This window comes from Leuciscus leuciscus, assembly GCF_965113295.1.
Source record: "Leuciscus leuciscus genome assembly, chromosome: 9".
NCBI lineage: Eukaryota > Metazoa > Chordata > Actinopteri > Cypriniformes > Leuciscidae > Leuciscus > Leuciscus leuciscus.
The window spans coordinates 21,255,377-21,281,142 of NC_138733.1; the positions used below are offsets into that span (position 1 = coordinate 21,255,377).

Below are 25,766 nucleotides of genomic sequence, written 5' to 3' on the forward strand. Positions count from 1 at the left end.
ACTTTGCGATCTCACCTCTGAGCCGGTCGCCTCCAGGATGGTGGGATGAGCGCTTTCAGGGGCCCAAGAAATGCACTCCACCACATGCTCATGCTCACGAAGCTCCGCCTTGCATTCTTTTGTAGCCACCACCCAAACACGCACCGTTTGATCATTAGAACTACTGGCGATCAGGGTCCCGTCCTGGTTGGGCCGCACCATGCGCACCCACTCTCTGTGGCCAGTGAATGTCTTCACACAGTACCTGTTAAGCATTTCCAAACACAGATTTAACCACATTTATTAATGTCAAGAACATTTCAGGTATTAAATATCTGCAAGTTTGTCACATATGTTTGCAAGTCACATCTGACTATTACAACTTTGTGAGCAAAATGTTGATTTGTTACTTGTACAAACATTTGCACAGGTGCTTTTCAGCTGAAGTAACTCAACACAGTAATTGAAAGGCCTGTTTTGTTGAAGGAAGCTATGGTTAGACACATTGATCTAAAACCAACAACCTGTTTTAGCAGCCCAGGACTTTAAAACAATATGCATGTAATAAATATCAAATAAAAAATATGAAACCTGCATACAGCATTTGCTAAATGACTTACCCAGTAGCCACCTCCCACATTTTAATGGTTTTATCCCTTGAGGCAGAAACTATGTGATCTCCATTGGGCATAATAGCTACAGATGAAACATTATGGTCATGCCCTGAAAAAAATAAAAAAGGTCAGTAAAGATTTAAGTATAAAATTTTCCAAACTGTCCTGAAATTGTCATTCAAACAAGGACCAACAGTGTCTGAGATTTATTGAGATTCATTTCTTGATTCAGTGCATAAAATACACATTTCTACCATGCAAATCAGACAGTCATGCACATTAGCGTCTGACAATGTACGGTTAAGGTTTAAAACACATTGAAAAATTTAATGGAGAATAAGAAGCTGCTAATTTGCCTTGGGCTGCTTTGTTCTCACAGTGTGCAGGGAAAAAGATGAGCTAATTACACAGGACGCCATTTTTAAGCTCCTCAATAGATGATGAAACTAAGTAGCCTAGAAAAAGCAGTCTTAAATATGGGGGGTGGGGGGGGGCACAAAATGTTATCTCGTCTCAAAGAGGATAATTAAACTGCTGTCCAAATCTCCTAATCTTCCACTAAAGCAGCCGACCCACGAAGCGAGACGGGGAGAGAGAGAGAGTGAGCATGAGCAGAAGGGGGACTTGCAAACAGAAGGTAGGGGGGTTCCTTTGCCACCTCTTCAAAGATAGACTGTGCTAGAACAGTCTACCCTAGTCTCAGGGCATCATGCCAGCTTTAGTGATGGGTGTAAATTACAAGCCTTTGGATTTGTGCATATTACAAGCTGTCGCACACATTATTTGGATTATAACCACTCAGGATTTACACATTTTTCTTATATGGATTACAAATTACTTGAGGGAAACTCTAAGAACACTTTAAACATTAAAATATGTTTTTTGAGATGTTAACAAACATTTATGTATTGTACATGACAAATGATGATAGGGCTATCTATCCTTACTGTTAACCTGACCTAATCTTGAATTAACGCTGCTAAATTGCATTTGTGTATTTTGATGCACAGTACCTGTGTTTTTGGTTTGTATTGTAAGATTCTAAACCAATACAATTATTTGAGCATTTTGAGTGCATTAGTGAGTTTTTGATACAGTTTGAACTTCATAATTAGTGGAATATAAAGTGACTGGATCGCAGGCTTTTGTTCCCCCATCCCCCCCTTCTCTTCGCAGATTTTCACACAGACTGTTTTTGCGCTTTTCCAAACCTGTGGTGAGATCTGACCCAAGCTAAAATGGGGGGTTTCATGACACTAAGTGTTAACTATCCATCTAACACATGGAAAGATATGTTGACATAATATAGCACCCGTAAGACAAAATGCAAATTCACTTGTGGTGTGATCTCCCATATGAAAAGCCTGAAGGCCTCCCTTTCCAAAGAAGCTATTAAAATTTACCAAGCAATTAGGATTTTAAACAAGAGCAGAGCCTAAGGAATGGTTTTCTGAGGACCAGATCTCTCACTTTTGGTGAGTGGGGAAATTTTTTTTTATGTCAAAATGTTCTAAGAACAAATCTTAGGCTTAAGAAAGTGAATAAATATGAATTATAAACAAATACATACATATTTTTGCATATAATATATTTATAGGAATTATTAATAAATAATATAATAATAATAATACTACAATAACTAAAAAAAAATAAAACCTTCATAAACAGCACAGTTATATTTGAGTAAATGTGTTAAAGGCTGGCTTCTAATACAGGAAGAATCTCTCTTATGGATTTGTTGGCAAGCTGGCACATTAATGAGCTGCATTCAGCACCTGCCCCGACACTCTATTCCCCCCTGAGACGACACACCGCTCCTAACAGTTCCCAGAACCAATGACAACATATGACACCGTGCTCACCGTGCATGGTCCTGATACACTCGAAGCCCTGGAAGTCCCAGAGCTTAATGGTCATGTCTGCTGAACAGGAGGCTAGGAGCTTTCCAGTTTGGTCAAAGGAAATGTCCTGCACCGAGTCTGTGTGGCCCTTGAGGGTACGCTCAAAGTCACCCGTTTCATAGTCCCAGACCTGGATCAGACACAAAACATATTTTAGCCCAAGATGAGCATCTATTCAATAAAAAAAAAAACCATTAACTTGTTTGGCAGCTTGTAATGATAAGGTGATACATAAAAGGCAGGTTTGGGCTTGTACCTGCTATTATTTATTCAGTGAAACATCTGTTATGCAGCCAGCTTTTAAACACCATCAAACACACAAGATTGCCCTCTGGATATAATCTATAGTGTGAACGTTTGCTCATTCAGTCTTTATCAGCCTGTCAGAATTTCATCCCATATTAACCTTACAGTATCTACTGCACTCCAAGCAAAATCTTGGCAGAATATTTTGACGTGTTTACCTTAAAATTCAGTTTTCATCATTTTCTTTATCATTAAAGCATTTTTGTGAAGTGACGCAAATGTTATCTGCTTGTTCGCCTGGATGCAGCAGTATGATAAACAGTCTCAGGGCTTAATGTGAAGATCAGGTTTCAGCAGTTTCTAGGCGGCAGCCAGACACACAGGGATAAGCTCTGTCTGCTACATAGGGGGCCGGTGACAGAAGCCCCTCCACCTGCTTATCTGTCTCCTGCTTCCAAAGGGGGAGACTGAACTTAACCAGTCGTGTTCTGATAGAAAACATGCACAAGAAAAGCCTGATGTGGCACACCTGGGTCAGTCAAGCACGTAAGCTTTAACCATGTAGCTGAGACTGCATTAAATAAATTAATACATTTAGCCGATAACCGATATGGTCCCAATATATGTGCATCCCTAAAAATCTGTTCATTTTTATCTGAAGAACAGAGGCTGAACAAAACTATATATCTAGGCTTAAAAAGCAAGGGAAAATAAAAATAAGAGAGCATGCTGATGAAATTAACCATGAAGTGCTGAATGAACAGAGACTGTTTTTTTTTTTTTTGACGAGTGTTGACGTTAAGATAAATTGTGGAGATGAAAAAAAACTGAATGTTCGAGCGCATGTCATATTTTCATGCGCATATATAAAACATCATAGTCTAAAAAAAGGGGGAAAAAAACATATTTGCACATGAAACTGAACTGCAAACCTGAATTGCAAACTTTGTTTGATTCAATAACCCGGCTAAGCAAGAGAACTGTCAAAAAAGCTGTCAAACTGCTTATTAACATGTTTAAGAAAAAAAATACTTAAAAAAAAAAACCTGCCACAGCCGCCTTACCACATCTGCATTACACTGAGCAGAGGTGAGAAAAAAAAAAGAGCATTTGGCTGCACAGCTTCAGGCTCCATGATAATTAGCTATGAATATGTGGATGGGGAGAATGGGACAGAATATATTTGGACTAGCTCTAGCTGTCTGGTTGAGGGCCGCCCATGTTAAGATGGATAGGGCTGGGGATTTTAGGGAAGGGTTTAATAGCACCAAGTACAAAACTAGGGCACAGGAGGAGGGGGCACAGACTCAGGTTGGTGGCCATAGCTGCCGGCACTAAGGCGGGAGATGAATCACTCAAAAAACAAGTGTCCAGGAAAATAGTGGAATCCTTTGTAGGACTTATTGGGAGGACTGTAGGACTATGTCTTTCATAAATTATACCTCTGAATTTTCTGGCTGATCTAAAGTGTGAAAATGTTCCCTCTTGGCTTTAAAATCAGCCAAAAAAAAAAATCCTCAAAAAGTGGCTATAAATAGGTTTAGACAGGTTGTTTGTAGAGTTGCTGGGCTCGGTTATGAATAGCAGGCAGGCAGAAACAGGGCTTATTACCATGGGAATGTCATACTGCTTTTGTGCAGACTTGTATATTGTGTGTCTCAAGAGCCCCTGCATGACCAAGTCTAAAAAAAAAAATTTAAAAAAAGAGAGATAAAAGAAAAAAAGAAAAAAGAGGACAGTGGCCATCCAGTCAAATTTACAGCTCATTCAAGGCAAGGGGCTGAAATTATGTCAGTTAGCCTAAATTTGATGTGCAATTTTCACACTGTAAATCAATATTTGATCACACCAATGTAATAAATGCAGGGTCAGTTTTAGGGGTATGAGATGTAGGGGTATGAGATGAGGGGTATGACACCATGCAGACAGAGTGCTTGATAACGCCACAGAAGATACAGAAGACCTCACCTTTATTGTTGCGTCCTCTGAGGCAGAGACTATGACACTGAAAACAGGATGGAAAATGACTCTGGTGACAGGACTCCTGTGGCCACTCAGGGCGTATCTCTCAGGGGGACGGGGGATCCATTCTTTGGGGTCTCGCTTCTGTGCAATTGGCCCACCTAAAGTAATCTCCTCTTTTGCCTCATTCAGTTTTGATTCTAATTCCATGACCTAGCAGAAAGCACAATGTGTAAGACTCATCATTACACACATCAAATTAAATGAATGGTGACATTTTGGAATACAGTTTCTGTACTTGAAACACAGCGTTTCTAAACCCAGACTTTTGCCATTTCAGAGCATGAATAGTCAATGAGTCAAGGCTGCCTCCATGGTTCTTAATAGGATTTGCATTAAATATGAAAGGCACAAACCTTTTTCTGTAATCTGATGACCGATGTCCATTTCTTTTCCAAAAGACCTGCATACTTTTTATCCAATTCCTCATTCTGGTGACAAAAGATGACAAACTTTACACCTTGCAATCGACACACTGCATTAAAGAAATACAAGAATTACATACAGCCTTAAGCAAAAAGGGAGGCATACACCTATCACCCCAGTGGCAAATGTAAATTCCCTCTAAATCCCTTCACATGGGTTAATCTCTGGCAGACAACGAGAGCTTACCAAGATTACAATTACACAAACACTGCACTGTGAAAAATTTACTTTAGGGTGCCTGGCACCAACTAGACCTTTCTGTAAGTCACATTTAGCTTTCAATTTGAGACATGAATCCCATTAGCATTCTCCGATTAACAAACCAAAACAAATAACTACAGTACTAACAATGTCTTTATGGGTGGGCAGTATGACTTGCGTTTTATATGTATAAATGATAATAAATGATTAAATATTTAATTTCAATTTTTGTTTTGTTTTTTTGGACCAAGAGCTCCTCTTAAACATACAGAACAGTAATATCAGAGGCTGTTATAGCAAACACTTGTCATGATGGTTGGTTTTACTACTGTGGATCATTACCTTCATTCACAATTCCACTTTATTCAAGACTAATTCTTATTCAGTCGAATTCTGAAGTATGAAAATCCAACAAGAGTAACTGTGTGTAAACCCTGACATTAGACATTTTTATGGATGCGTTTTTAAATAGGCAAGCTGAACAGTCTCAGTCGGAGACCAATATGAAGGTTCGGTTTGCTGAAAGAAGAGTACACATGGTTTTGCTTCACTAGACTGCTCTCTAACCATCAAAAATGCAAAAGCATAAGACAGCTCCCAGATCTATGGTAAAAAAAAGAAAGAAAAAAGGATGTGCCAGACAAAGAGAGGAGGCACTTTCGGAGTAATATTAGAGGTGTTCAGCAGAACAGGTGCCGTTTCTGTGATGAGAAGTGGAGTGAGAGGGGTCGTGTCATGCGTCTGAGGGAGAGGGGCATTTAAAGCCTCTACAGAGGTCTGATCCGCCATCTGCCTGGACCCTCTGCCACGTGTGGCGGCCAATGGCTAAATACCAGCCCCATCAGCCGTGCCAGCCTCTAATCACTCCTGTCTGACAGTCCATCAGCTCCCCCCAGCCCTCAGAGAGCCACTCTTCATCTACAGTTATGCCTAAAGTCTCAAACCCCTGCAACCTCTTAGAACATCTTAACAGCTGGAAGGATCGATGATGAGATCTCTTCTGCTAAATGAAGCCATGTTAATAGCATTCTGGTTAATTAAAGAGAGCTTTTAGCACCATAGACCACCTTTCGGTCGACAAATCTGATCAATAATTCATCCTCTTTCTTCCCTGTACAAAGAAAATAAACAGTTTATCTTCTGTTCAACCAGGAGTGTTTTTAAACAGGAGCTTCTGTGTGTGCAAAGGGCTCTCACATTTCCAGACGGCATATTACACAGAGCCGTTTTCTGCTGAATTTCAGTAATTATCCTGGTCTATCCTGGGATAATGGAGAGACACTATTCAGTATGTCCCTTTATCAGTGTGAACCATCACTTAGACAACAGGGAGCATCGGGTTTTACACATCTGCCACACATCATAATTATCTCTGCACTGCCTTAATTCAGCATGTGCACTGTCAGTCACAACCTCATACAGAGGCGCCAATTAAAAGGGGAATTCTTCAAATGAAGAAATATTGGTTTGACTGAGGTTTAAATGGAGGGGGGTTCCCACACTTACCATGTCTAATTCTGCCTCCTTTTTGAAAACTGAATATGCCTCTTCATATCCGTTGGAACGAAGGTAATCAGCTATCGCTCGGTTTCTGAAAAACAAAGAAAGCCTAATTAGTTCTCTTGATAACCAGGCTTTATGATTGAGGATTAAGAAAAGAGCTGTGGTAAGAGCTTTTAACACAACTGAAAGAACATGCGAGCACATATTCAGACAGTGGTATGTTGGAATTTCGTTATGAGACAAAACAACTGTTCATGGAAAACTCCTTAAGCTTTAATGGTGAATCAGGTTTGATAAAGAGTGTGTGGGGAAAAACACATATGCAAATTGCTCAGTAAATTTCAGTACTGACCCAAAGATGTGCCCTTAAAAATACATTTATGAAAGCAGTATATCTGATTAGCCTGCATAAGTCGACCAAAACAGAAACAGCAAAATCTAAAAAAGCATTAGTGTACAAATATTTTAGATTGATCTACTTTTAAAGGGTAAGATTTTGCAGTATTACCAATAACTAGGGGTGTGACGAGATCTTGTGCTACAAGCTCCCTGGTGTGCACAAATTAGTCTGCATACAATAGCCTGTCTTCCAATATCAAACCTATCTCTGGACTGTGTAGTTGTGGCTCTGGTCTCTGTTTGCACTTTGAATATTGAGAGTACTTTGATTATGGTTGCACTTGCACTTAAGGTCACACACAGCCTCAATCAGAAGTTCTGGAAGCTCATCATTTATGTACAGTAAGGTCTGAAGAGACTCATGTGAAATCATACAGTAGAAAAGCCCGTCAGTTGAGTTCGTGGCAAAACCTTTTACAGTGCTTGTATATTGTTGTCTTTCAATGCATTTCATAATTCATACTCAAAGTACAACTTAAATAGCATTAGTTACAAGATTATTAGTTAAAACATTTCAAAATGCACCTGCAGACTATTTTTCCAGACATGAATTTTGTCATGAAGGATTTCTATAAAATAGTGCAAAAATCTCGTCTCGTTCTCGCGAACCCAATCCCGTGTCTCGTCACACCCCTACCGATAACAATAAACACACACATACATTACTTTCCTTAATTGTTTAAGATGAAATTATATTACATGTAAATACATTAATTTTATAAATACACTATTCAAAAGTGTCATGTTTGTGATGTTCATTTGTCATCTAGCCATAGGATATTTATGAAATCAAAAAAGACTCACGATTTTGACATTTTCATTTATTCAGATGCAGAAGAAACATGTTATTTGTGTATTTTATCTTTATTTTGTCAGCATTGGAAACTCCAACAGCCTTCCTTCATTTGACAGACGACCCATTTTTATTTTTTACGAACTGCAGAGATTTTCAAGATGCTATATTTTCCTCATCCATGCATTTGAACCAAAACCTTATTATATTATGAATTATTATTAAAAGATAATAATCCTACAACTAATAATGACAATATACAACACACATGAGCTGCTGGGTTCATGAATGTTAATCACGTTGTCAGTGCCAGCTCAAACTGATTTGCTGAAATTAAAACAGGGATGAGTGCCAGCCAATGAGATTGCCGTCTGCTCATTAGTTCCACCCACTACCGGAGAACCAGCATATCTTTTGCTTGTTCTTAAAAGCTGAATAATTCCAGATGAACGCCGTTATTTTGACAGGAAAATACAAACAAGAATAGTTTACATGTAGTGTGTCAATTCTGCGTGGTATGCAAGACTCTCTCTCGCGTGTGAGAAACGTGACGGCAAGTCGTGCACCTTCACACTAGAGTTTACGGCAGAAGTTATTATTCTTTGTTAAAGTTAGTTAAAAAAAAAAACTTAGTTCATGTAAGCTCAGATCCATTAAATAAGTTATAATTTTTTATTTTAACAAAGTTATTAAATGTTGAAATTAAATTAAGATGAATAAATGCTTTAGAAGTATTTTTAATTGTGAGTTTATGTTAACTAATTAATGTTAAATAATGGAACCTCATTGTAAAGTCTGACTGAACAATAAAGAATCAGAACATATTCAAACAATATATAGGGCAAGTTGTAGTCCAGATTGAAATAATAAAATGTTTAAATTAAAATAAATATCCTTACATTAAGGATTTGGTGCGGTGAACACCATAGCGAATACAAAAATCTGAATGGCTGTTTGAAACATTTAAATGCTGTAATAGTCAGTGTTTAAAATCTGCTCGAGTCGTTGGAAACCGTCTGTAAGTGTGTTCAGTTCATTCGTAGAATGTTTCAGCTAGTCGTTAAGTGTGTCCCCGGCATTAACGACTAGCTGAAACATTCTATTACCCAAATTACCAAACAATAGAGATAAATTATCTGTATGGCGGTTATAAATGGCAGTTTTCCCTGTGGTATTGAAAATGGTATCGGAAATCAATATTTTTTACGGTATCGTATAGAAGTTGGAAATTCCAGTATCATGACAACACTACGCCACATATTGATAGCAGCTCCCTGATGCCTGCAAATCACATACAACATCTCCCCCACCACCATTTTTTTTATACATTATATTTGAATGTATATTGTTTTGTTATACATTAAAACAATCCTTTACAGATTAAAAGAAAATGTGAGCACATTCAAATAGAATACACGTGCTTTTTACTTTAATAGTGAAAGAATATGTCAGTTATTAGAAGGAAGCCTCCACCTCTTCTTTCAACACATTCTGAGCTGCTGAGGAGTCAGCAAGACTGTGGTGAGCGGAAGATATTCACTGATAGTAGTGATAGTGAAGACAAAGAAGGCTGTCAGAGACGCCACTCTGCTGTCCAAACTCTTCCTGGCATTGTGATGCCAGAAGGATCCACAGCCCAATATGGAAATGCTGTTTCAGCAAGACAGCCACATTGTGCACATATTCTCTTAAATCAAGATCAAAATCAAGATAGACAAGAATTATAATATCTATAGACCAGACAACAAAGAGTCTAACAGCACACAGGCAGAGGATAAACTCATGGTTGGAGATAAATAATATGATTATATAGCCTATATACACTGTGTGAACTATTTGGTGTTGGCCAGTTCACTAAGGAGCACACAATGAAGTGACAGAGCACTAGCATCAAATCTACTGACAGTGAGGGTGCTCTGATTAAAGTCAAGGTTAGCATGAGGTTATCTCTCATGTGACAGACGGCAGGAATGAACTACACCGCTTAATGCTGAAGGGGACAATTGTGTGTGTGTGACTCTACTCTGCTTTGAGTTGGACATGCTCAACAGATACCTTTCCTAGAGACACAGCTCAACAACAATGCTTCTTTGTGAGTCAAATAGAGCCGTTTAGCAAAACAAAACTGTGATGATTATGGCCATGTACATTCTGGAAAGTTTTGAGAGTGACAACAACAGTTAAATGCAGGAGTGAAAGCCCTGAATTCTGTCACTCATTCTTTGTTTGTATATTGTATACAGTAGTCAATTACACATGTGCAAAACGTTGCCATCGCAAAGCTTTAAGCAAGAAACGATACATTTATTTAAAACCAATTATGAAACCATCTGATAAATTTCATGAATTACTTGTCCAGTCTATGTGCAGTTCATAAAAACATAACTAGCATAATATTTTGGATTTCAATTAAATAAGGTCAATTTTAGTTCACAAAATAATGAAATTTATGTTATCATTTACTCACCTTCATCATTCACTCCAAAATTATGACTTACATTCTTCTGTGGAACACAAAAGATTGATATTTTGAGAAATGTCTCAGTGATTTTTGACTTCCATACAATTGGAAGTTAATGGGGTGTTGCTTCTTGCTTGGTTCCCAGTGTTCTTCAAAGTATCATCTTTTGTGTTTTGCAGATAAAAAAGTATGCAGGTTTGGAACGAATGAGGATGAGTCAAGATTTTCAAATATTCGATTAGTTGATTGATAGAATATTGAATAGGTTGTGCGATTATTGTAAAAAAAAAAAAAAAAAATCCCTGTGTTTTCGGTGCTGATGCAGTTCATGAATTCATAACATTTACAGACAAGAATATAACTGTAAATGTAAGTTATGCTCTGGAGAAAAAAAATCCTGAAAATCATTAAACAGCAAGTGCAATCTGTCAAAACACATCAAGCAGCCCATGTGAAACTCTGCTTTATGAGCTTTTTGGACACATTTAATAAAATGCTTGAATAAAGAAGAGCAACAAAGACAACCATCCTTAACTGTGATTTCTGCCCAAAGTCACTTTGATCACATACAAAGTAAAGACTTTATTAAATCTATGTTCAGTATATCATTAAGATGGCCACAAAATGAAATTTCAATGTTTCATCATGCATGATGTGGAAACAGACAAGTACCAAAGATTAGTGTTGGCAGGCATAAGTAAACAAGCAAGCATTAACAACAACAAATTACTTTCAAATAATTCCCAAAATAGTCCTCAAACACCTGCCCAACCGCTTTTGATGTCATTGAAACCCTACATCTCTAATCCAGATGAATAGGTCAATAACAGCAAGCCACAAGAGATTTTTTGTGATACTGCTATCTGCAATAAAACATTGGAAATTGTACTGAAAATGGCAAAGAAAAGAAAACATTGTGAACAAACAAATGAGTGCTCAAAGCTCTGGGCTGGTATCCATGGAAACCGAGAAGCGAAGTGGCGAAGAACCTGAGTGGGCAGAGATGCTGAAGACAAGGAACAAAAGATAATCTTCATTTAGAGAGGGCTTCCTCAAACTAACCAAAGAACTGTCTCAAAACATGCAGAGCTGCTTATCTAGACAGCATTTTTGACAGGTGCATACAGCCCTATGATTTCCAAGATCTGGAAAATGCGGACGGAATCACGGATTCCAGTCATAAAAAAAGGAATTCACTGTATAATAAATTTGGATGATGCATTACACGTGTTTTTTTTAGTATCTGCCATCTTACTATTATGAGGACACTCCACATGAACTTCAACCTCATAACCCCTTCACACAAGCGCTTCTCAAGGGGGTTGTAGTGTGTTGTAGTAGAAATTTCGGCAGCTAAAAATGCCATTTTCTATAAAACCGGTAAAATGATGCTACCCTCTCGTTCACTGTTCTGCTCGCATGCTCTGATAATAATAATTTTCTAGGACTACCCCCCTATTTGGATAATTGGTCAAAATAGAGCTGTTAAATTGATTCTTCACCCATTTTCTATCATGTTAGTGTTACTTTCAATTAGAGATGCACCGATTACAATTTTCTGGGCCGATTCCGATTTCCGATTTTTCATTAAGTTTGACCTGCCGATACCGATTTTAGCCGATTCCGATTTCATTTTTTCTAACCACTTTACAGCACACACAAATATTTATTTTATATCTTCTCTGTAATAGAACATTTTACAATTTGCATAGTACATCTTTTTTTGAACAGATAAACGCTATAAAATAGAACTATAGAAATTACTCCAGGTGTGGGTAATTCACACACAAGTGCAGTGTTATGGACTTTTCACATTCAATATCCAATAATTCTATATGTATTTAGCAAACTAAACATCTTTATGAAAACAGGGAATGGCAATAAAATAATATATAAATAAAAAATAAAATAAATATAGCCTTGCAGTATAAAGATATTTCTCAAAGCACACACACACAGGCCTATTGCAATCACTTGTACAAACTGAATTATAAAACAAGTTTAAATGGGTACATTTTATATAAATATTAGTCTTCGTTTCCTTTTCTGACATAGCCTACTCCAGTTCTTGTTAAAACACGCAAATTCTGTGCATTTTGGGCTATTTTGTCCATCAAAAGTGTGCTTTCCCTTTAATTGAGCGTGAGCAGTGCAGCAAATAGCCTCGGCGCCGAAACACGCGCTTCACTGCTCGCGACGCTCCTGCTTGACGCTCACGCGCTGCTCCTGCTCCCGTTGTGAATGCACTCACTGATTAACATGCACGGCGGAAAAAAATACGCGTTTGCGGTCTGAACGAACGTAATTCACGAGGTTTCCTACATGTGAGTTCCGTGTGCACGTGTGATGCTGATGTAGCGCGTTAATCATGCGGCGCCCGAGTGCATTTGACCGGCATAAAATCGGCATTTGTCAGACTGACCGGCCGGTCGCCGGTCACGTGGAAATCGGCCAATTCCGGTCACCAGCCGATCAATCGGTGCATCTCTACTTTCAATAAAAAGTGTGGTTATTTTTATTTTATTGGCTTGTATTTCTTAAAGTTCAGAATCATTAAAAATATTGAATTTAATTAAAAACTGTAATATTAATATACAAATTATACAAAAAAAACTAATTTAAAATAAGAAATAATTATCAAAAAGTAATTTTTGGCTTCAGTTTTCAGCAATGCGTCCAGAATTATTGGGTTTTGCCCAGAATTTTCATTTCGGTGCATCTCTGGTTGCATTCTCCGGTATTTTGAATGTTGTTGTACCAACTAGGGCTGTCAATGATTATTTTGGTAATCGAGTAATCGGTCAATTATTGAGTAATCAGATTTTTAACAAAGACCTAAACCTTTAAAATGACTTAAAATATATTTAACAATGAGGCAATAATATTTGGTTCAAATAAACTATCAAAAGTAAGTAATCATATGGTTTTATAGACAACACTGTTGAAATGCATAATATAAACAACCATCTTATGTACATTATGCATTATAACAAATGTCTGCAGAGGGCGCCGATGGCCTTGTCTTGTTACACTTTACAGCAGATCAAATCCACTGGCCAAATAACATTTAATTTTTACTTAATCTTTATTATTTGGTGACTTCTTTAGGTTAGAAATGCTACAGCCACTGTAGAATATGTGGACATCACAACATGCAAAATCAGAGCGATGGTTTAAACTCATTTTGAATTCGCAGCAAACACTCTGCATATTTTGTAACATATTATTGTATATTACTGTGTTGGCGCAGGTTTATAAATGCTTTACCTTACAAGTTTGATGAAAAGGCGCACACTGCGTTCCCAAACGAAAGTTATATGCAACCCAAACTCTCAGCATATGCGCATGTAAATGACAACAGTTTGTGTGGAGCAGCATTTACTGTGAACGGATCCGCTCCGTGTTACTCGAGACAGGTAAATTGCAATTCAGGAATTTTTTAATTGAATACTCTAATTTAATCGAGGAATCGTGACAGCCCTAGTGGTTACATCTCTTTAGTTCCTTTTTTTTTACTGTGAAACAACAACCTGGGCCAGTGTAGCCACATTGTGGAACAACTGATTAGTGCAAAACAAATTCAATGCGCATGTGCGACGTATACGCAGTTACAAAAATCCGGCGGTACACACACTATTCAGGTGACGAAATTTGTGTCGTCCAAACATACTTGGACCCTCGCATACACGTGTATGCATTTAAAAAAAAAATTAAGGCTACTTTGGCCTTAACACTGTTTTTGATAATATATAAATCAAAACACAGAATCCAGAATAATAAAAATATCCAGATAAACAATTTCTGAAAAAATGAACCATTTCACTTCATGAATTCAATTGATTAGGCATCATTTTTGATGATTCAAATTCAATTAAATCATTCATTCAAAATAGAATCCAGAAGAATGCAAAATAAAACAGGGAATTTGGGAAAAATAAAACCAATTTCACAATATATATCTAATAGCTAATTTACTGATGCATTTGATCTGTAGTAATATGTTCAGGACCATATGACTGAATCTGCAGCACAAGAGCAAGTCCTCATCAAACGTCAAACGATAAATCTCAGGCAGGGTGGTGGCAGAATACATGTGCATGTAAAGTGAGTAAGGAGAGCGACTGCAGGAGAAGAGATGAGCAGCATTACCTCATTCTTTTTGGAGGAGAGTCATCTCGCTCGAACATCATTTCCGCTAAGTGCTTGCTTCCGGATCCACATCACCACTGCCAGCAAGACAGCATCCCGTACCCCTCCCACATCGACTCCACAAACCCAGTGCATCTCTCCTCAGTAAACAAACAAGCCTTATCAGACTCAGATGATCCCCTGTGGGTATATCTTGTCTGGCTGCCTCTGGGCGTTTGGATTTGCTTTGCTTATTATCCAGCTGCCATCATGTATCAGAACATGGCATCACAGGACTGCAGAAAGAGTCCCTTTGCAGGCTTTGAAAGTTGGTAACCTTTGTACAAACTCTGTACATGAAACAACATGGCCGACAGAAAGTGGCTTTCATCAAAGCCAGCACTCTCACTTTGTGGCTCTATCCAGGGATTCTACGGGAGCATTATTCCCTGATAAAAGGCTCCTAAACAGAGGTTGCTGCAAGTCTGCTGAGTAAGCACACACAATGTGTTCTTGAAGCATCCAAGTAGACAGTACACTGGTTTCCAGTAAGAACCAGTTAGACAAAGCTTTTTAATAAATGTCAGACCATAACAAAAAAGCTCTCAAATCGGATGACACTAAAACTAGAAAACCCCAAGAAATAATGCAGGAACCACAGCATATCTAACATTCTGACCTTATCAGTTCTCAAAAAGCCTCGTTAATTTAATCTACACTACATGTCAGTGAATAGGTCAAACAATGCCTGTAATATGAACAGGGAGCTAACTAAAATCAAAAAAAGAGCATGTAATAATGAAACCATGATATAGACACACATGAAGCAGATCTTGGTGCATTGGTAAAAATAAGGCTATTGTTCAAACCAAAGAAATTTTATTATGTAGCCTAATTATAACAATGCATTATGTAGGTTTTGCATTACAGTAAACAACACTATATTGCTTACAACACAATATTGCTTACAATTAGGGACCTTTTTTTAAATAAATAAAAAAATAAAAAAAATAAAAAGTGACTAATGATTTAAATGATTTATGAATTTAGTTTGAGATCAAAAACTGATTCCCTGCATAACTGCCACAGACATGGATTGGAGAAAGGACCTGAACCATATCTAGGCACCACCAGAATATTATACACAAGCTGATAAAAATGGTGACTGCCATTTAAACTGAAACTCTACCCAGAAAACATGACACCAGAAAGTCAAAAAAAATGAATGAAACATACAGACAGTCTTATTTTAGTGATATGATGAATGTGGGTTAATTGCAAACGCTCCATGTTCTGGCAGTTCAGAGACGGCAGACCTTGAGCTAGAGTGTGTAAAGGGCACATGCAATTTGGATGTGTGTGTGCGCACAGCATGGGAGTGTTGAGCCAGCTGTCTCACAAACACATGCACGGTGTTAATGAGATTTGGGCTGCTCCGCAGAGGCCGCGCCCCTTAAGACGACTAGCAGAGTGGGGTCTTAGCACTAATGCTGTGTTTTTGTTTACAATCATTTGAATAAGTCCTGAGCCATGACACAATCTCACGAATGCGCACACACACAAGCAGGCAGGAGCAGAGGGATTTCCACACTATCGGGAGGAAGCTTTAGATTACGCATTCACCTTCCCTCGCCACAATGAAGGAGTGACGGTTGGCATAATAATCTCTGACTGCATGTGGCACTAATGCATGTATTATGTGTGTAAAGCTTTGCTCAGCTCCTCCTCAGGAATCTCTTAATCAAACAACTACACAACCAGAAAATTGCAATTCAAACACCCCCTGCCTGAATCTTTTCTTAACATCTCAAATATTTGGCATTTCAATTACCCCATTTCAGCCACCTACAATAACAAAATAAATCTCAATCTGAAGTCTAGACTGACTCTAGAGGTGCTGACGTAGCATCTAAGTCGATGGGTGAAGCTCCTAAGAGCAGCAGAAGGGCCATCACCTCCTCCGTGTGCCAGTCTGCAGATTAAATCCATACTGGTGATGGGATTCCTGCTGATTGGCTGGCGGCAGCTTCATCAGAGCTCGCCAGGGGCTGGCAAATAGGCTATGCTTTAGAATGAGGTGGTCTCCAGAGGCCAGGCCTGCAATCACCTGCCACACCTACAGCACAACACAACACGAAACCTACTGCTGTCACAATGAAACTTCACAACCACGCACACAATTTATTTTAAATCATTTATTTTGACCATGTGCAAAAGTATGTTTCATTCACATTGTTTGAAACACTGCTAAGCTGAATATATTTGTAAAAAAAAAATATTGAAATAATATAAAAAAGTAAAAAACTTGAATAGTATTTTATTATCATTATTTTTGTTGTTTTATATTAATTTCAAACATAGACAGATGCGGAACCTTACATGAATGGAGTGCTAGATTTCAGTGCTGAGGTGATTTTGAAGGTTAAGAAGGATTATTATTTAGAGTAGATCAGCTACGAATAATTTCACAATTAACTTGCAAATCTGTTTAATTAGAATAAAATCCCAAAGCCAAAGGTAAGAAGGTAAGATCTAATAACAAGATACAAGGAACACAACCAAATACAGACAGCCTGGAGCAAGATGAGAGCACATTTTATCTCAACCGCAGAGTCAACAGCAATATTTAGCTCCTATAGGAAGACCTGACGTATGAGCTCACACTGAGTTAAACTCTCACTCCAGGAGAGAAATGACTCCTGAGACAATGGAGAAAAAGCAAACCTTCCATCAAAAATACCCACATCTCACATGTGTCTACAGAGCAGTGTGCTGTGTTTATTTTTAAAACAAACCCTCACAGGCTTCAATCTGCCAAGCGTTCAATGCACAGACACAATGTGCTCTTGTATGAGTGACTCCATTATGTCTTTGTAACTATATATAGCAATTTTAAGATGTTGTGCAACCGTATGACCAAGATAAACATCACCAGGAATCCTGACACAGTTTTCTTAATGCTTTATAATTCTTTTTTTTTTTTTTAGCTGCAGTTTTGGGGTTAAAAATTATCCAAAATAAATGTTTGAGCAAGTACATAATCAGCCAGTGTTCAAAACTATCTGCTTGCCTTAGCTCGATTCCAAATGGTAAGCTTGTAATAATGTTTTTAATTCCAGTGGTACTGGTGGATTTCCGCGGGAAATTCGAGCATGTCATTGCGTCATTACATCACATCTGTACACATAAAGAAGTTGTCTCGGCTAGTAGGCTGTGTTGGGTGCGAGGATGTTGGAGGTGGAGATTTATAGCCTTTTCTCACATAACTTGATACAATTAAACTTATAAATTTGATGGCGGATCCAGAAAGATTCAAACGACAATCACCAGTGACAACTGGAGATTCATCCGTTGTAAAATGCCAAAGACTTCGGACTGGCTACAGAAAAAAAGAGACTGCAACCGGTCCCATGCGAAAACAAGGATAATATCGGAAGGGCATTAAATGTAGTCACGCAATGCTGATGTTGTTAACATTAACAATTTGAGAACAAAGTATAATTTGCACGGTTTGACGTGATGTAAGCGATCGTTAGATTTAATCAGCACGATTTACTGCAATGTTTTTTTCCCTTAGTTGGTCAGAACAAAAGTGGATGTTACTTACTTGTTCAGATGACATTAACTGGTGAAAATTATTATGTTGGTCATACTTCCAAAAAGTATAATCTGTGATTCCGAATGACAGTTAGGGCCCTATGAAATAAGTTTTATTTATTTTCAAATTCCGTTTTTTTGGGGGGGTATTTTTAGCCCTTTCGGATTTGCTTGTTTTCTTTTCACTTCTAAGCAGTATTGACCTTTAAAAATTCAGTTACACAACCTCACAATTCAGCTTTTTTATTTAAACTGTTAATATATTCAGCAAAGCACAATCAAAATTCTCCAAAATTCAGCCAAATCTTCAACAAATCTCTGGCCAAAAATACCGTATGAAGGTAACAGTTACATGGTAGGATTGATGAATATTAAATTAAAGATTAAATGCAGCCATGCTGCAGGGAGCCAGAAACACTGAAAAAACGATATGTGCCTGACAGAAAGTCAACACAATGACACATAAAAGTACAGTGTTAACCCATCATCATCAGTGACCCCTCCATGTAAGCAAAAAAAGATAAATTACTGACATTTACAAAAACAATGCACATTAGCTTATCTTTTATTATTAATAGTAAAATTGGGTCCGATTTTCCCGTGGCGTCAGTTGTTGCTATGCAACCATGCACTGCGCTCTCCACAACGACAAATAAGTTTTAGTAGCTAATAGATTTCCACCGAAAAACGCTTGCTGTAGCTCTGCTACAAGATTTATTTACGGAGAAGAGAAAAACACCCGTAGTGTTTGTGGTGCACCCCCATCCTTTATGTTGACTGAGCTTTCAATGTTGTTACGGAAAGGGTGAAGTTGATATGTTGGTTCTTGTCACATGAACTGCGGTGCGCTTGCGGCATTCTGAAAAGTTGAGGTGTTTTCATCTCGTTGTGCCTGGAAAAAATGAGCGCATCACTTCAATTATGAGCGTGCTTGCCGCGCGCCTACATTTGAAATAACGAACTTGCGCGCGCAAAAGACACGACATGTGAACAGCCCCTTGACGAGCTCGCTTCGACATTTTTTTCCTTTCCGCGGGAACGTAAGGACGTATGGTTACTAGGCAACATGTTTAACAATGCCATTTGGCCACGGTTTAGGTAGAGACCTTTCTACGTTTGTTGTTTTAAACTGAAAAAATGAGAACAGGGTGTCTACAGATATAAACAAGTTAAATTTAAGACTTTTTAAGACCTTTTTAATGCCACTTTGAATGAAATTTAAGACCAAACCTGTGATGGAAATACATATTATATTACATGCGTATATGTAATATTTAACCTAAGTAATTGAAATAATTTAATATTCACTCAGGGCCTGAATTTCATTTTGAAAAATGGGGGGGAAATTTGAGGGGGGAGTTTAGACTTTTTTTTTTATTACATGTATCTCGCTTAAATGTATGCTCACTCATTGCATTTTTACAATGGGGTAATTTTGGTCTTAAGAATGAACACAACACAAGGAAGCTTGATTTCAATCTTTGAATTAAATTGAAAAACGTAGCACAAATAAATACAATAGAATAAAGATACCAATAAATAGAAATAAAGAGAAAAGTTTTTGCTTAGGTCTAACACTAGTATTCAGAAATACTACAGAGACTGAATAAAGTAATCAAATGTAAAATAACACTGGGTAGTATTTTAGTCCTGACTAAATTAAATACATAGGCTATTAATCCTGATTCCTTAAAATAAAAGCTATGGTTTGTTGTTTTGACAACCAAATTAATGACAGACACATATGGCTGCTGTCCCTTTAAGAGCTAGTGCACGGGTCCTGTTTTCATTATACGGTCACGTGCGATTTATGCTTAAGACATAACCGACTGTGTTTAGAGGATACTCACCAAGACCGAAATTGACATCATTTTCGCATGTTTTTGACTGTTACAGCGATAAAATCCACGAAAAATAACTTTTGTTACCCGTGAGCTGTTTGTGAGGCGGCTTTACTCTATGTATGTGTGCAGAGAAAAAAACATCTCTCTCAGACAGCGCGCAAGTACTGAATAGTTTCAAATCGCGTGAATGTTTAATCAGGTAAAACTTTAAAAGACGTGCAAATGGTAAAGTTACTTATGATGCAATGCTGGCCCGATTATGCAAGTGACAATTCCGTCTATCCCGACTTCCGAAACGCGAGAGTGTATTTTTACCTCAGTATGTTTCTTCTGGGAGTTTTTTTGTTTGCCGTTATGCTCATTTGTTTTGATTTCTTCCTATAAAATCTATAACAGAGACAAGCAGCGCGAGCCTCAACAGCGTTACCAGAAAAAGCCTACATTATCATTATCAATAGCTGTTTATGTAATAAAATCTGAATCATTCTCGCGATTCGATGCTTCACTGGTTATTTGATGGATATTAGGTCCGTCAGACTGGAGAAATTTTAGCGGTAACGTGACCAGAATATTTAAGACCTATCGAATCTGAATTTAAGACATTTTAAGACTTTTTAAGGCCTTTTTTTAGGAAAACTTTATTTAAGACATTTTAAGACTTTTTAAGGACCCGCGGCCACCCTGTGAGAAGTAAAAAAAAAAAAACGCGTTTTCCGCATCACGGAAATCATAGGGCCCTAGACAGTATCCACACCACCGGTGCGGCGACTAACAGCCGCACATTCTCCTTAAAACATTGGATTCATCCGTGCTGTGCAGTGCCGAGGCACAACCCACGTAAAGTTGATAATTCCGCGAATAACTGCAATTGCAGATTTCGAACAGAGATGGCGACAAAGAGGAAAAACTACGGACTGCAGCTTTAAATGAACAAGCAAATCTATTTAAAATGAATATAATATATAAAATTTACAAGAAAAACCTAGACAGGCAAGAAAGAAAAAAATTTATTAAATCAAATATAAAAAGTGGGCCAAGGAGAACAATTCTTACAACAGACAAACTCTATGTTCTCCAGAAAAGATTTTTAAATAGTTCAAGTATCATTTCTGTATGGCCAGCCGCTCTGCTCTATGTATTGAGAAAAGCCTGAATAAAAAGAGGAAAACTGTTAAGACAGGCAGTCAGCTTTGTCAATGCCTCCATTTCCCCTCTGCTTTTGTCTAATGAATCCCGCAGTAAGTAATGCATCAAGACGCCCCCTGGTATTCTATCAGTATATACAAAAACTGCCCAGCTTGCTCCATTTGCAGCCAGTCTAAAAGCACTTCACATATAAGCTAGAGGTCTATGAAGGGGAGAAGTTAACAACCTTTCTGCAATTTTGTCATTTTTCTTTTTATCCCAACATTAAACTTCTAACAGAATATCATTGCAAACATATTTCGAACTTCTTTTTACCTAGAAGCGAAGAACGAAAAATAATTTTGCAGTGAGTATATCAGGGCCTTAACCGTGACCCTCTAAATCAACAGCCAAACACAGAGAGAATATTATGGAAGTAGAATAATGTCAAATGTTTTTGAAATAAAAAGCCTGTTGAATTGCACTACTTGAAAAAAAATAGGCATTGCATTAACCATGCTTGCATTTTAATGCATTGTATTTTTAGTGCTTACATTTTTATGGGCTGAAATTCAACATGGTTGAATATTTAAGCTGTGAATATTTCAATTAAAAACATTTCAAACACCTTTTTATTATTAAAAATTCAATAATCCATATTCACCTTTCATATTTCACTTCCAAAATATTCAAACTGTTTAAAAATACAACCAATAATATTCAACAGGCAATTTTCGGTCCATTTTATTTCGCTTTGCAAATTCGCTTCCACAAATTCAGTGGTTCAAATTCGACAGTAAATTCAACATTGACGTCCAGGAACTGCAGGAAAAGCAGTAGATTGCCGAGCATACTCTCCATCTGCTGTTAGTCTACCTCACCATCAGATGGTGCAAAAGCGCGTGTTGAAGACCAGCAACAGTTAGAACAAGTCATTCATTCATAAAACTCATTTACAGCAATGTAAGTGTATTTGTGATTATTATGACGGCTGTTTTATGTTAAATTCAGTGTCTTCACAGTTACTTTTCCTGTGTAGCCTACATGCATCTTTCTCTACCGTGAACGAGATTATAATGTTATTCCCCGATGCGGATATACAGATCCAATGTTACATTTTTTATGTTGACATATATTTCTCTTGGTTGTTTAGTTGCTATAACTTTATATTGTGGCGATGTGCTGCATGCAGGCTATTAGGGTTTCCCTCAATACTTAAGGATTCCCCTGCTGGACATATACAACGTAGCTTAATGGACTACAGTGATGTAAAAGACCAAACTCGCAGGCAAGCAGATGGACTCAGAATAACGCGCAAAGCTTAATGCTGAGCGTTTCCCAGTGATAGATTGGCATACAGATGGTTTGATGTTGGACATTCGCACATTTAGGGACCGTCTCTAAATACGACTTTGGTATACACGTTTCTAACTCCGATAGCATTTGAATAGAACGACTTACAGTCATAAAACCAACTGTAAAGTGTTCATGTAGTGTCAGGCATAATGCGCACCCTTTGGATTTTTGATATTTATTCAAATAAATTTAAGTTTGCTATTGAAGTTAGAAACGTGTATGCCAATGTTGTAGGCAACTTTAGAGACGGTCCCTAAATGTGCGAATGTCCAATGTCAAGCCAATTTTTACATTTAGTCATTTAGCAGAAGCTTTTATCCAAAGCGATTTACAGTTAAACTAACAATAGGAGGACAATATGCAAGTGCTGTGACAGTTTAAGCTAATGCAATACACGTATGCATACTATATATATATATATATATATATATATATATATATATATATATATATTTAGGCTATATATATGTGTGTGTGTGTTGATTTTATGCCAGTATATCACGAAACGCTCAGCATGAAACTTTGCGCGTTAAGTTCATATTCTGAGTCCATCTTCTTGCCTGTAGCCTATATAATAGCCTACAGCCTACTTCCCTAATAAGGTGCAAGATTGGTCTTTCATATCACTGTATCAACGGAAGGGAAATCCTTGAGTATGAGGTATTGAGGGAAACCGATTATAATCCTGTTCATGGTAGAGAAAGCTGATGACATGTAGAATACACAGGGAAAGTAACAATGAAGTTATTGAATGAAACATAAACACAGCTTTTGTGTGTTTATCACCTTTTCCGCATATACTGACACAGATAATCATTTTCATTTTATGAATGAATGTCTTCGTCAACAACAAGCGATTTTGCTGATGGTGAGGTAGACTAACAGCAGATGGAGAGTATGCTCGGCAATCTTCTGCTTTTCCTGCAGTTCCTGGACGTCAATGTTGAATTTACTGTCGAATTTGAACCACTGAATTTGTGGAAGCGAATTTGCAAAGCGAAATAAAATGGACCGAAAATTGCCTGTTGAATATTATTGGTTGTATTTTTAAACAGTTTGAATATTTTGGAAGTGAAATATGAAAGGTGAATATGGATTATTGAATTTTTAATAATGAAAAGGTGTTTGAAATGTTTTTAATTGAAATATTCACAGCTTAAATATTCAACCATGTTGAATTTCAGCCCATAAAAATGTCAGCACTAAAAATACAATGCATTAAAATGCAAGCATGGTTAATGCAATGCCTATTTTTTTTCAAGTAGTGCAATTCAACAGGCTTTTTATTTCAAAAACATTTGACATTATTCTACTTCCATAGAATATGTCTCACATTTTTGTTAGGATGACAAATGATAAGCTCCTGCAATCAATATCTTCATTAGGTTGTTCATTGAAAGCCAGGCTACAGCCTGTGCTATGGAGGAGGGGTAAACAGCTTTACATATTCAACTTATTTTAATCTCTCCCTCATTACCTCATACCGGTGATTAAAAGCTCTTATCTGTCCAACTCATGCACGTTCGAAGGTTAATTACACCGTGTGTGGGACCTCAGGACAGATTTATCCTCATACAACTGCAAGACAACTCAATAACCAGACCAACAGTCCTTTTTCAGATTAAAGCAGCACGTGGCGTCAATGCATCTAAAACATTTCTCACAGTGGTTAAAAGCTCTCACGAGCCTATTAGAATGATGTCCATCCTGATGAGACACAAAAGGATTGTTTATATCCAGGCTTTGTCTGTAGTCATCTTCACATTGATTCCTCATGACAGTGAACCAGTGATCTTTTCAACTGTCAAACTCCCTGATAAATCCGTACTGTCCTTAACTGTTATCAAAGTTGAATGAGGTACGAGCACTCAAAGATGAGGTCAGTCACACATTCATAAATGTATTTTCAATTGTGTGCTATCACAGTGGTGTGATTGAGAAGAGATCAGAGAACTTACAGTTCGTCACGTTGCCTCTGTGACAGCACCATGGTGGCGGTGGGGACGGGGCGGGGATGGGGGTCAGGTGTAGAGTGTGCAGCAACTGCTGTCTCCTTGGCAGGAGATCAGAGAGAGGACGCCGGGTCCGGCTAGCAGAGTGGTCAGCAGCTCACCCCAAACACTTCTCCTTAAAGACGGTCTCCAGGAACACCACGCATTGACAGCCTGCAGGCATCTACCAACCAGACAGTCCTTGCATCTGTAAAAAAAAATTAAAAAAAAATTAATAAAAAAGACAATCGTTATTCACGATAACAGGACGGAATCAGAATGCAAATAAGTGCAGTCCAGATGCGCAGTGGTCATACAGGCTTAAGGCAACAGTGGAAATTCGCTACTGACCCTGTTCCTCTGAAAGTAGCTTTGGGGGCTAACACACATTTCATATCAGGTGTTCCATCTGCTCTATTTCCCCCAGCACGCATCTCATTCTAGCCTGCATTCAGTCCACCCTATCGGCTGCCATGTGGAGCGTTTTGTTACGGACTCCTGCTGCCCCTGTCAGGAGCTCTGAACACGTGTAAAAGGGACCGCTGACCCAGATTTTAACATCAACCTACTTCTGCACTCCAGTGAGATACACAGTTTGACAGCAACAAGAAGGCCTCTGATTTTCTCTCAGCTAAAAGAGAGATCACTGTGCAGTATGGATGGCAAAAGTACTGCTACTTTACACCAATACATGGCCTATTACAGAACTAAAGCCAAATGCACAGTACAAACCTGAAGATCACAACAGCTGGTCATCCACAGTCAATAGGGTTGGGTATAGAGATGAAACGGTATGAAAATTTCATATCACGATTATAGTGACCGAAATTATCAGGATTATCAATGTTATCACGGTTTTGTTAAAATGAGATGAAAATGTTCAAAAATAACTGATATAGCCCTACACACTGAAAACTTAAGTTTTATATTTGAAAATCAACAAATGACTAATCAAATTAGCAGCTCTATGCACTTCTTTTAAGCATAAACATTTTTTGTCATCAAAATTTATATAATGAACAAGTATATCATCCATTTTCCAAATCATGTTTTGTCTTAACCTGAATCACTACGGTACACCTGTAAGTGTTTATATTAGGACTATTTTAGACTGGTAAGGGTCGCATCGCAGCGGAGTAACCTGGTACCTGCGTGACTCGTCATAGACAAACAGAGAAAA

The 25,766-nt window shown here is 37.9% G+C and overlaps 1 protein-coding gene across 1 annotated transcript in view; it reads right to left on the minus strand.

Moving 5' to 3' along the window:
* Positions 1 to 25,766, minus strand: part of pafah1b1a (platelet-activating factor acetylhydrolase 1b, regulatory subunit 1a) — a 41,842-nt gene that overhangs the window by 6,652 nt on the left and 9,424 nt on the right. The window contains exons 2-8 of the mRNA XM_082180557.1: positions 24,554 to 24,794; positions 6,896 to 6,980; positions 5,119 to 5,193; positions 4,709 to 4,915; positions 2,456 to 2,624; positions 600 to 702; positions 16 to 244 (exon numbers count right to left, since the gene is read on the minus strand). Of these exons, the coding sequence (XP_082036683.1) occupies positions 16 to 244; positions 600 to 702; positions 2,456 to 2,624; positions 4,709 to 4,915; positions 5,119 to 5,193; positions 6,896 to 6,980; positions 24,554 to 24,585 (900 nt within the window). The 5' untranslated portion in view covers positions 24,586 to 24,794. The remainder of the gene's footprint in view (positions 1 to 15; positions 245 to 599; positions 703 to 2,455; positions 2,625 to 4,708; positions 4,916 to 5,118; positions 5,194 to 6,895; positions 6,981 to 24,553; positions 24,795 to 25,766) is intronic.